Source organism: Macaca mulatta, chromosome 17 (genome assembly GCF_049350105.2).
Source record: "Macaca mulatta isolate MMU2019108-1 chromosome 17, T2T-MMU8v2.0, whole genome shotgun sequence".
Lineage (NCBI taxonomy): Eukaryota > Metazoa > Chordata > Mammalia > Primates > Cercopithecidae > Macaca > Macaca mulatta.
Genome location: NC_133422.1, coordinates 107,083,260 through 107,095,319, shown reverse-complemented (window position 1 = coordinate 107,095,319; position 12,060 = coordinate 107,083,260). Strand labels below are relative to the sequence as shown.

Below are 12,060 nucleotides of genomic sequence, written 5' to 3'. Positions count from 1 at the left end.
AAAGCAACAGAAAGGGCTTCCCAGGAACTCAGCTGCGCCCCAGAACAAGATTTAAGATCTCCAGGAGGACCATGATACCCAGAATCCAACAAAGCTCACAGGCCGCTAGCATGCAGGGGCACCGTCCCTGCCCCAAACAAGGGGATTGTGCAACCGCTGTGGCTGGCCCAGAGCTGGCAGCAGGGGTGCCGTTAGCGAGGAGGATTTAAACAGTCACCGCCACTGGATCACACACGCCCCATGTTAAGCAGGGGAATGAGGATACAAAACATGCTGGCGGAATTTCTAGACATGAAAACTCCGACGTCTGAGGGGAGGGGTGCCCTGCGTGGGGCGCTGACAGGTTAGACGCTGCGTGGAAAAGATTCGTGACGTGGCAACAGAAACTGTCTCTAATGACACGTGGAAAAACTTAAAGGGAAAAGCCTTCGTAAGCAATGAGACAACGTTCGGGAGTCGAGTACATGGGTCACTGGAACTGCTGAAACGGAGTGGGGAAGAAAAATATCTGTAGAATAATTGCTGAAAAATTTTAAACTTGATGAAACTCCACAGGTTCAAGATGCTCAAGGCTGCTGAGCAAAGAAACACATTACCCCACAAACGCATCCCATCACGAAACACCTCCAAAGCAGCCAGAAAAGGGAAGCTGTGGACAGAGAAATGCAGACGCTGTGACAGCAGGGTCCCCAGGAGAAAAGGTCACATCGGACCAGCCCCAGACACGCAGAGCAGGCGACCTCCAGCAGCTGCTTCCGCAACAGCCCCAAATGGAAACAATCCATGTCCGCCAACAGGCGGAAGAATCAAGAAACTGCCATCCATAGAAAAAACCAATACTGCAAGTGCTCGGCAAATGAACTAGTACCGCTAGTGCCGGCAACTGGACTGGTTAGTACCGCCAGTGCCGGCAACTGGACTGGTTAGTACCGCCAGTGCCGGCAACTGGACTGGTTAGTATTGCCAGTGCCGGCAACTGGACTGGTTAGTACCGCCAGTGCCGGCAACTGGACTGGTTAGTACCGCCAGTGCCGGCAACTGGACTGGTTAGTACCGCTAGTGCCGGCAACTGGACTGGTTAGTACCGCTAGTGCCAGCAACTGGTTAGTGCCACTAGTCCTGGCAACTGGACTGAACAGTACCGCTAGTGCCTGGTAACTGGACTGGTTAGTACCACTAGTGCTGGCAACTGGACTGGTTAGTACTGCTAGCACCTCGTAACTAAACTGGTTAGTACTGCTAGTGCCCAGCAACTGGACTGGTTAATACTGCTACTGCCCAGTAACTGGACTAGTAGTGCCAGTGCCCAGCAACTGGACTGGTATCACTAGTGCCCAGCAACGGGACTGGTTAGTACCACTAGGGCCTGGCAACTGGACTGGTTAGTACCACTAGTGCCTAGCAACTGGACTGGTTAGTACCGCTACTGCCCAGCAACTGGACTGGTATCACTAGTGCCCAGCAACTGGACTGGTTAGTACCACTAGTGCCCAGCAACTGGACTAGTACTACTAGTGCCTGGAAACTGGACTGGTTAGTACCGCTGGTGCCTGGCACTTGGATTAGTACTACTAGCACTGGCAACTGGACTGGTCAGTACCGCTAGTGCCCAGCAACTGGACTGGTCAGGACCACTAGCACTGGCAACTGGACTGGTTAGTACCACTGGTGCCTGGCACTTGGACTAGTACTGCTAGTGCCCGGCAACTGGACTGGTTACTATGGCTTGTGCCCGGTAACTGGACTAGTACTGCTAGCCGCTGGCAACTGGACTGATTAGTACTGCTAGTGCCTGGCAAATGGACTGGCTAGTATCACTAGCGCCCGGCAACTGGACTGGTTAGTACCGCTAGTGCCCAGCACTTGGACTAGTACCGCTAGCACTTGGCAACCAAATGAGTGCTGCTGTTCATCACAACAGAAATGAACAGGCCCACATGGCCGAGTCTCAGCAGTTATGGGAGTGAAAGACGCTGGATGAAACAGCCACCTTTTGTGATTCTGCCGATAGGAAGCTCCAGAAGGTGGACACGAATCGGTAGTGATGGCGAGTGGAGCGGTGGTCTGCAGTGGGTGGGAGTTGGCAGGGATGGGAATATGAGGGCGCGAGACAGTCTCTGGGGTGAGGGAAGCGTCCCCGTCCCAACAGGCAACGCTTCCACGTGTGCATTCGTGTGTCAACGCCCTTGCTGCTGTCGCATTTTAAATGTGTATAGATGAATGTATGGCAATTACATCTCAAGAAGGCTTTTTGAAACATGCGGCAAATGGACTTTAAAATCATCACAATTCACAATCCATGAGAAGGACGCTTGTGCTACTCAGAGGAACCTGCTCGGCTTTCATGCCGCAACTCTGTGGCTGGAGGAAGTCAGTGCTATTATTCTGCGGATCCCGCTCGGAGAAGTTCAACAATCCTAAACCTGCTGCTGATTTATGGATTCCTGTTGGTTCCAAGGCAGCTACTTTGTAGTGTTAGTTGTTGTTTTAACAGCAACTTAAAGGTGAATGATCTGCACATTGACAGCATTCCACACAGTTCAGAGCCGCTCTGGCTGCTGCAAGCACAGGCTCACACGTGAAAGGGCTCCTGTCCATCAGCGGCAATTCTTAACGCTCTGACATCTGCAGTAATCAAGTGTTGAGACTGACAGTGAGGACAAAGGCTGCTTTATTCACAAATGTAAGTGAAGGCAGCGCTGAGCACTATGGCCTCTAGTCCGAGGTTCTCTTGGCTCAGCCTTCTTTGGAGCTGAGCCAGCCTTGGAAGTCTTGTTCCCAGTGCGTAGCCATTCCGGCCAGCGTCATTTTGGACCTCTGGGAGGAGAGCCTGTCAGTCACCGTTTCCTTCTCATGAAAAGATGAAGACGGTGTGAGACGAGGGGCTGCCCTGGGCTGGAGTGAGGGAGAAGACCCCAGGGTGGCATCGGGAGAAGGGTGCAGACGCCGTGGCACAAAGCAGCCATATGGAGAGCAGAGGGAGCGCATCCACCCAGCCACACGTCACCCAGCCACGCGTCACCTAGCCACGCGTTGCCCAGTGTTAGGGCGTCTGACGGGAGGGAGCGCGTCCACCCAGCCACGTGTCACCCAGCCACGCGTCACCCAGCCACGCGTCGCCCAGTGTTACGGCGTCTGACGGGAGGGAGTGCATCCATCCGAGCCACATGTCTGACGGGGAGGGGAGGCCCTGCTGTGAGAGACACTCAGGCCATCCCCCTACTGCAGCAGCCCCAAAGAGAGAAAGCCAGACCCGCAGAGTGGCAAGCTCAGGTGTGCGGGCCGCTGGGCAATGCTACACAAGAAGTGGTGGAAAGAAACCTTATCGTACAGGCTGAAGACCCAGATGGGGAAAGAAACCCGAACAGGTGATGTCACAACAGAAAATGAAAGCACTGACTTGTTTTGAAGCAAATCACTAGAAACGTCAAGACAAAGACCTTTTTGCTCCAATACAAGGACCACAAACGTGCTAATTCTGACTCCCCAAAACATCAATCAACCAACCTCGCACCCACCCCGAAATAAAACCCTGTTGCAAGGCTGGGGAGGAGACGGCCTGCGCCTGGCTGGGCACTGGAGGCCCCTTGGGGTAGATGTCGGCCGAAGTTGCCTGTCTGTCTGCATCTGGCCCCCCTTATTTCTGAACATTCCCCAGGGGATACAATACACCATTCCCAGCCAGGAACCTGTGGCACATGGAATTCCTTCCTGACAACAGGGGTGCTGACTGCCACGAGGCCCTCCCCAGCCCGGCTCTCACCACTGCGTTCCGCTCCACTCTGGCTCGGATCTGGTCGACTTTGCCTTCTATCACTCGGGGGAATATCGAAGAATCTGCTCCTTTGCAAAACAGATAAATTTCTCCTACAAAATGAGAAAAACGAGGAGTTTAATCACAATATGGGGAAGACTAGATTATTTTTAAAATTATGCCATTATTAAAAAACCAACAACCGGGATTGCGGTGTGGAAACCTTTTTAAAAAAGATTTTAATGTATCAGTTAACATGTTACAGTCAGGAAAAAAATAAAACCTACAGATTACCTCCGAAGCCTCGTTTTGTTCCTACAACCCTAGACATCTCACAGGAAAGGCGGGAACCAGGAAAAGAACTTGGCTCCGGGCCTCTCTTTTCTCTAGGAAAGACACAAAAGGGGATAAAACGCCCTCGGGACGGGGGCTGGGGTGACCCAAAGCGGGTCATGGTTTCTGAAATGCTGGAAGGTGAACACAAATCCCCTTCGGAGAGCCATGTGTCCTCACGCAGAGCGAGGCCGCCGGGCCACCCCCAAACTTGGAAGAGTCACAGGAAATGTTGCGTCATTTCTTCCCACGCCTCCCGTAACACTGCGACTGCTGTGGCCGTACTTGTGCCGTGAACGCGGGCTTCTCAGGCCTCGGATAAAGCGAGTTTCTCTTTCAGGCACTGCAGCACGCAGCAAAGGCCATGACAGCTCTGCCGTGATGTGACCTGCTCCCGACACACAGAGCCCCCTTTGCTCCTGAAGCATCCCCTGGTCTGCGAAGCCACGTGGCATTCTGCCAGGTGGCTGGTTTGTGCCTGGGCGCAGGAAAACGCCACGGTACTCCATCTCGGCGACGGCAGGGTGGGAGAAGCACCACAGCAGCCTGAGCGGCACGCTTAGGAAGCTCCATGCCCAGCTCCCAGCAGCGCAGAGAGAGCCCTGAGACCCCTAGACACTGAGGTCCCTCGGGAAGTCTATCGGGGACCAAATCCAGAGGGCCCCAGGGTGGGCAGGCAGTGGTCCCCAGGGGGGTGGTGGGAGGGACGTGGGGAGGGGACGCTCCTAGGCTGACGACCCGGATCCAAGGCCTGGCGCTTGGACAAGGACTCAGGAGTAGGAACAGGTCCACGTTGCCTTCCTTCCGGGATCCCAGGAAGCGCTAACTCCTGAGACACCGACAGGGAAGCCGTGGAACACGGCTACACCTGACGCTCACGTGGCTGAGGTGACTGCCAACCTGCAGCCAGAGAGGATGGCACCTGGTGATGCGGGTGTTGCCAATACACGGAGCAAACCGGTGCCGAGCAAAGGCTGGAGGGCATGGGAGAGGATGGAGGCTGAGGCTGGAGGGTGCGGGACAGTGAGCAGGTGGGGGACGGAGGGCACAGGAGAGTGGGGAGGCTGAGGCTGGAGGGCACGGGAGAGTGAGCAGGTGGGGGATGGAGGGGACGGAAGAATGAGCAGGTAGGGGATGGAGGGGACGGGAGAGTGGGGAGTCTGAGGCTGGAGGGGATGGGAGGCTGAGGCTAGAGGGGATGGGAGAGTGAGCAGGTGGGGGATGGAGGGGACGGGAGGGTCGAGAGGCTGAGGCTGGAGGAGATGGGAGAGTGAGCAGGTGGGGGATGGAGGGGACGGGAGAGTGGGGAGGCTGAGGCTGGAGGGGATGGGAGAGTGGGGAGGCTGAGGCTGGAGGAGATGGGAGGCTGAGGCTACAGGGGATGGGAGAGTGAGCAGGTGGGGGATGGTGGGGACAGGGGAGTGAGCAGGCTGAGGCTGAGAGCTGGAACCTGGAGGACCCCTGCAGAACTGCACAGGTGTGACCACGGAGTCTCAGTTGCTTAGCACAGAAAAGCAGGGCCCGGGGGTTAAACCACCCAGCCGATGTCGGAGCCATTTCCCGACTCCCACGGTTTCCAGCCAATGCTGTGGTGTCATCAGATGCAGTTTAGAATAACGATGGTCCAGATGACATAATGATGCATTCTTGAACAGCAGCACATTTTTTACTAGAAAATTCATGTTTCATGGCTCACAACTCATGCCAAGAGCATGTGAATGGCTTAACTTTCCCACTGTTTCAGCTTGTGAATTCTGCTGTAAGACACAGGACACCTTCAGCCTGAAGAGTTGGTCAGGAACAGCCTTGGAATAAAAAAACCCAGAGGACAGAGCAAAAGTTAATCTACAACGAGCAACAGAAGACCGTGTTTTGCAGCTGCTTTGCAGAGCCGTGCACACGCAGGTGACGCGACCGAACACACAGGATCCTGTTCCCAAGACAGCCGGGCTGTGTCGCAGGTGCAGCCATGGTTGGTGGCTGTCCCCTCCAGGACCAAGAAGGGCTTAGTGCCATTTGGAGAAGAGAAAGGGCTACAGAACCTCAGTTTGAGCCCATGGTGGGGGGTCTCTCACTGGGTCTCACAGACGAGCTCAAGGACATGGAAAGCCAGGCATGACAGCAAATGTCCTCGAAATGGCTGGAAAACAGGGCACCAAGGAAGCTGCTCCCAGAGGAGCTCTAGGAGGGTGCACGGTTAGGACTTTCCTTCTTCTCTTTCGTCTTTTCTGCTTTTCTTTTTCATAGATGAATATGCTTACGTACTCTCCCTTTCTTCTTTCAAGTCGGTGTTCCATGGACTGCGTGCATCTTACCTGGGGTGCAGTGAGCATCCGCAGGATCCCCCCAAAGAGAAAGACTTCACATCTCCCTTTGAAAGGGAGTGCCTGATGCAGCCGAGCAGCCTGTGACTTCCAAGTCCTCCCTCAAAATTCCACTGCGGAGAATCCCAGGAAAGCACATGACTGAGGTACAGACATCCGAAAATGGGAGGCCCCTGTTGGGGCTGCCCAGCCCCCCAACACTGAGATCCGGCTCCGACAGCCGCACCCCCACGCAGGGCTGAGCCCAGGGGGAAACACGGGCTGTGAGCTGGCTGCCGGGTCTCCCCGCCCAGCAGGCAGAACTCCAGTGCAATTAGTGTGCCTCTCCAGGGAGGATTACCACTTACAGAACACCTTGCTTAATTACATATTCAAGCTTCTCTTCAAAGTAACTGATGAGCGGCTGGCTTCAGACAGCAGGGCAGTCTCTCCTGCAAGTTCTCAGTTCCTCAGAGAGGCCCTAGGAGGCCCACAAGCGTCCCCGTGCGGATGGGAATATTCTCATGGCACAAATGCCTCCAACCTGGATTCTTCAAGTGATCCAGTAGCTCTTCAGCCTTTTGATGGTAACAGAAGTTATTTACAAAGATTCTGCGGCGTAGCCCACAACATGAGCCCTGAGGTCTTGGGCATTCAGGATGCAGCAAATACCCTTTGTGAGTGTGAGGCAGGGGCGGCCAAGCGCGTGGCAGGGGCAGCTCCAGGGTGGCTGATGCTTGCCTTCTTGGGCACTGTGGTCAGCCCCGCAAGTCACGGGCAGCATGTTCCAGTCACGGCTCAACAGCTAGATTCGACTTCTACAGGGAAAACCGCGTGATGGGATGGACCAGGAACTTCCTACCCAGGATGCGTTTATTGCAGATAACTCCAAGTGGCTGAGACTCTCAGGACCGCGCCTCATCCGAGCCGGGGGGAAGGGCTCCGACACACAGAGGTCTCACGCATTGGAATCTGTTCTCAGACCCCGTCCTGCTGATCCCATGGTGCAGCTGGCAGAAGGTCTTCACGGGAGTCCTGGCAACATTCACACACAGACGGTTCCTCGTCCTGTGACCATCAGTGGACGTCTCACTGTGGAGCCCGGATTCGTCCCACGTTCGACAGCATGTCTCAGAGGTGATGCGGCGGGACTGTGTCTAAGGAACCAGCGGAGGCAGGTGGCAGCCCCCAGAGCAGCAACGGCACCCTCCTGAGGCTACTGCCCACCCCGGAGCCGCTATGACTCACAGGGCATCACTGAGAGCCACACCGCCCCCCACAGCTCCTTCCAGGGCTTAGAAAGTGAGGCACCAGGGTCCTGATCAGAAGCGAGCCCGACGGCTCTGATGAAGGCCCTGCTCCATCTACTCTGTGCTAAAGTGAGACTCGGCCGTCTTAGGAAGATGCTGCACGGAGCTCTCCGCACGGAGTCTGTCTGGTTCCTGGGAGCGGCTGTTTGGTTGTTTGCCAGGCATCTTCCCAAAGAGCTAAATGCAACCTGGGATTGTCCGGTTTTAGGAAACAATGAAGAGTGAGATCCCACAGCTCTCGACAAAGCCCCGCTCCGATGCTGGGCTCTCAAGGGCACAGGATTTGGGAGCACTCGGTGGAGGGTGGCGTGACGTGAGCGTGTTGCTGAGAAGAGCATCGGTTCTGCGTTCGGGATGCGTGCGGGCTGCCGGCGGCCGCAGACGGACGGACGGACAGCCCCACCACAGGGCAACGTCCCGCACGCGGCTGTGGGGCTGAGGGCCGGGAGAGGCTTCCTGAGCCGTCCGTGGAAAGGACAGATGGGTGAAAGGCCTTTGCTATGGGAAAGCACTGCAGGCAGCAGGGAATGAGGCCACTGTGGGGGGTGCGCGCAGTGCCCTCTGGGGACACTTAGGGACAGTCTGGCGATGAAGGTGGGTGAGAGCCTCAGAGGGGACGCTGGGAGAAGCTCAGCACCGGCGGGTGGGAGCTCTTAGGAAGCGATGGCCACGCAAAGGGGTGGCCCCTGCAGACGGAGCCCATGGGCCCTGCCTGTCCAGGGCAAACAGCCAGGGGTGCCCACGCCTTCGAGCCTCAGCACTGTGGGCGGGAGCCTGAGGGGCTGCGCTGTTGAGTGACCTGTGGCACATGTCATATCCCACGTGACCTGGTGAGAGTGGGGGGAGACGAGGTCGTCCACCTGTGCATGGGGGATGCAAAGTGCCGGGGAGGGTCCCTTACAGGGAGGTCAGGGGACCACAGACGTGTCCACCTGGACTGGAGAGGGAATTGTCCAGGACAGGGGCAGCCACAGGTCAGAGTGGGGGGACCAGGAGAGTGCCCACCCATGTGGGTCACCAAAACATCACGGCGGCCACAGGGCCCTGACTGCGCCCCGCCACTGCTCACCCCAGCTTTCCGGAGCACAAACCGAGTGTGCTGTTCTCACAGACACACTGTTACGGCAACCGCCAATCAACAAAGCTCACTTTGCAATTTTGAACATTATTACAGATACATTTGCAAACCCACACTACCTTTTCCTTGAAAGTGGTTATTTAAAAACATTTTATGTCATTTAGCTCTGCATGGAGAAAAGCGGGTGGGGGTAGGGATGGGCAGAGAAACACTCACAAATGCAGTTAAGCAATTTTCAACAGTAAAGTGTCCCCAGCTCGACACTAAAAGATGGACAGAGCAAGGGTGCCGGGTGTTTAGCCCAGGACTCCCTCCTGAGCATTTCAGAAATGTTTCACTTTTTAAAAATAAAAAAATAGCATTTTGAGAGGATCTGTCTATACTCTTTTAAAAAAGAACAAATCATTCTTAAACGCTAAATCCTTAAAGGTCCTGTAGAATTTAGTTATCAGAATAAAACACAACCACCATGTATAACTTAATAAAAGAAAAAGAAATTTTACCTGTAGCGGATTTTACAATTACACTCATTCTCCTTCTAACTGAGTCAAAACTTAAAATTTCCAGCAATTCAAACCTGAAAGAGAAACGCAGAGGGTCACACTGTCCACGTGGGTCCTCACGCGATTCCATCTGGTAGCTGCGAAGCTCTCCGCAGCAGAATGGCTGGGGCACCCTGGCCCCTCGTCAGGGGACACACGAGGGCCGCTGGGTGAGGGCTGTCCTCACACGGACGCCCTGAGAGGCCTGGATTTGAAGGACGTGGTAGGTGTACCAGTGAGGCAGAGTCTGGGCCCCGTGGCACCAGCTCCTCACCACGTCCCCACCCGACCCAGGGCATGGGCTCACATTCTGCCAAGCAGGCTACGCTCCCTATGCACCAACTCCCTCCCTAAACATTGGTGAACAGACTCAAAGTTGTGTCAGAGCTCGGATCCTTGCCAATGAACCGGCATCACCCTAAGAGATCAAAACCACGGAAAAAGCAAAGGACACTGGCGTTTTGCCTGGTGCCGTCCTGTTACCGGAAGACTCAGAAAACCTGTGTGGCGTCTGGAGCATCAGAAGTGTTTGGGAGCCCCTGCTGCCGCCCCTCAGTCTCCTCAGGGCCTTGGACTCAGTGGGAAGCTGAGGAGGGGCTCTGGCCACAGTGCCAGCCCAGTTCGGAGCCAGGGGTTCCTCGGCAGAGCCCTGACGGGGGGTCTCATCTAGTCCACGATCTCACCGCCTCCACAGCTGCAAACCCGGAGCCTCAAAAGCAGTGACTTGCGGCCCCCAGGAAGCCCAGGACGCTGTGGGGAGGGCACAGCCGGTGCCAGTGGAGGGCCCGGGTCACCCTGGAGCCCGGGAAGCCCAGGGCGATGTAAGGACGGCACAGCCAGTGCCAGCAGAGGGCCCGGGTCACCCTGGACCCCGGGAAGCCCAGGGAGCTGTGGGGAGGGCACAGCTGGTGCCAGCGGAGGGCCCAGGTCACTCCAGACCTCAGAAAGCCCAGGGAGCTGTGGGGAGGGCACAGCTGGTGCCAGCGGAGGGCCCAGGTCACTCCAGACCTCGGAAAGCCCAGGGAGCTGTAGGGAGGGCACAGCTGGTGCCAGTGGAGGGCCCGGGAGCCCCTGCCGAATCAAGGGGTTTGTCCTTTCCCTTCCAGTGGGGAGTTTATTTTCCCTAAGAATGAAATTTTAAAATCCAGGTGTTTTGAGGTCGTCACCACCAGATCTTGTGTCTTTGCTGGAACGGTGACCGCACATTCATGCTTATTGAGTCAGATTTCAGAAAAACCATCCAGGGGAAGCAACCCTGTGGCTGAACCCAAGCCCTTCTCTAATGGTCCAGCACTTCTCCAGAACATCTGGTAACATTCCCGGGCTGTCACTGGGAAGGAGAGGAAGCGAACTGCGGGAGAACATAGAGAACTTGTCTTTTCCCTCAAATACAGAACCTTATAAAGAACATTCTTTATTCTTTAGTCCCTTCACATCTAAGGGCAAGTTGCACATACCTTTCGACGTGGTTCTCCCTGTTTAATACCTCCATGTAATTGTCCTTCAGCCTCAGGTAGGTAAAGCCAAGTCTGCAATGCGAAGGGAAACCTCAGGGTGAATCTGAGATGCTGATGTTCCTCTTGCACTATTTGCTTTGTATTTTGGTAAAGCGTTCTTTTCAAAAAAGAAATACTTTCAGTTAAACAGAGATTATAAACTGCATTATAAAGTTAGGAAATTATCATTATGAACTTATTTACCATCTCAAAAAATCTTCCAAGAGCAACAGAATTTCTGCCCAACCCAGCCCTCCCTGGTACGCAGCAGTGAGGCACTTTCTTGTCAGTATTAATTGTTCTCCAGCAGACAGTGGCGGGCACATGGCCTGCAATCCTTGCTTCGATAACACCTTTGCTCACTGATTCGTGGGCTCTGTTGTTGCTGGTGAGCAGAGAACACGATGCCAGAGGGAGAGGGTCTCTGAGAGGCTGTGACCCCCAGACCAAGCCCCTTGAGTCACAACGGGGAACCAAGGCCCAGCGCAGGCCTTCAGCCAGCACGTGGTGCACCCATCTGTGCAATGCCTCCTCCTGCATGCCTGAGGGTCAGCGACCTTCAAGGCCTTGTGGGAGCCGCTGGGATGGCAGAGACAGAGCATGGCTTCGGGATGCGAGAGGCCAGCAGAGGACCCGGGAGACAGACGTGCTTCCCAGCACAGCTGCGGCCATCATCGCAGCACCAGGGGGATGGGAGTGGAGGCCTCTGGCCAGCCCAGGTGGGAGCAGCGGCTGGAGGAAAAGCTTCAGGGCGGGGACAAGTCTCAAAGGCGGGCAGGGCAGCCTGCCCTCACTTCTAACACCTGTGATGAAGGCAGTGGCATTCCTGGGCACTTGTGTTCCAAGAAGAGAGAAACCCAGCTCCAGGAAGCCTCACCTACACATGTGTGGGTTTACGCATGAACGAAGGGCCCCAGTGATACTGCTGACGTATCTGTGCTGCTCAAATTGCACAGAGAAAACACATCAGTTTAGCAGCAACAAAAACATGGCTGTAATGAGGGGAGAAGCGCTAACATGATTCTCACCACACTCAGTCCCTGAAGGCAGTGTCCGTTTATTACTTTTGGAGAGGGGAGATTCGGTATTACAGAAGTCATGAGCTGGGTGGATTTGAAAACGGCTTCCCTGAGTTGAAATTATCCACGTATCTGGAATGCCTAAAGTATTTTTCCAAGCGTTTGCTTAAAAGGTGGGCGGTGGGAGGTCGTGCACTAGCTCTGCTCTGCCCCACCCAGGTTGTG

At 55.2% G+C, this 12,060-nt stretch overlaps 1 protein-coding gene across 12 annotated transcripts in view; it reads right to left on the bottom strand.

Moving 5' to 3' along the window:
* The window catches only part of ATP11A (ATPase phospholipid transporting 11A), a 184,986-nt gene that overhangs the window by 34,647 nt on the left and 138,279 nt on the right, over positions 1 to 12,060 (bottom strand). For all 12 annotated transcript variants that reach the window (XM_028837362.2, XM_028837361.2, XM_028837363.2 and 9 more), the window contains exons 15-17: positions 10,778 to 10,849; positions 9,282 to 9,355; positions 3,764 to 3,867 (exon numbers count right to left, since the gene is read on the bottom strand). In XM_028837362.2, the coding sequence (XP_028693195.1) occupies positions 3,764 to 3,867; positions 9,282 to 9,355; positions 10,778 to 10,849 (250 nt within the window). The remainder of the gene's footprint in view (positions 1 to 3,763; positions 3,868 to 9,281; positions 9,356 to 10,777; positions 10,850 to 12,060) is intronic.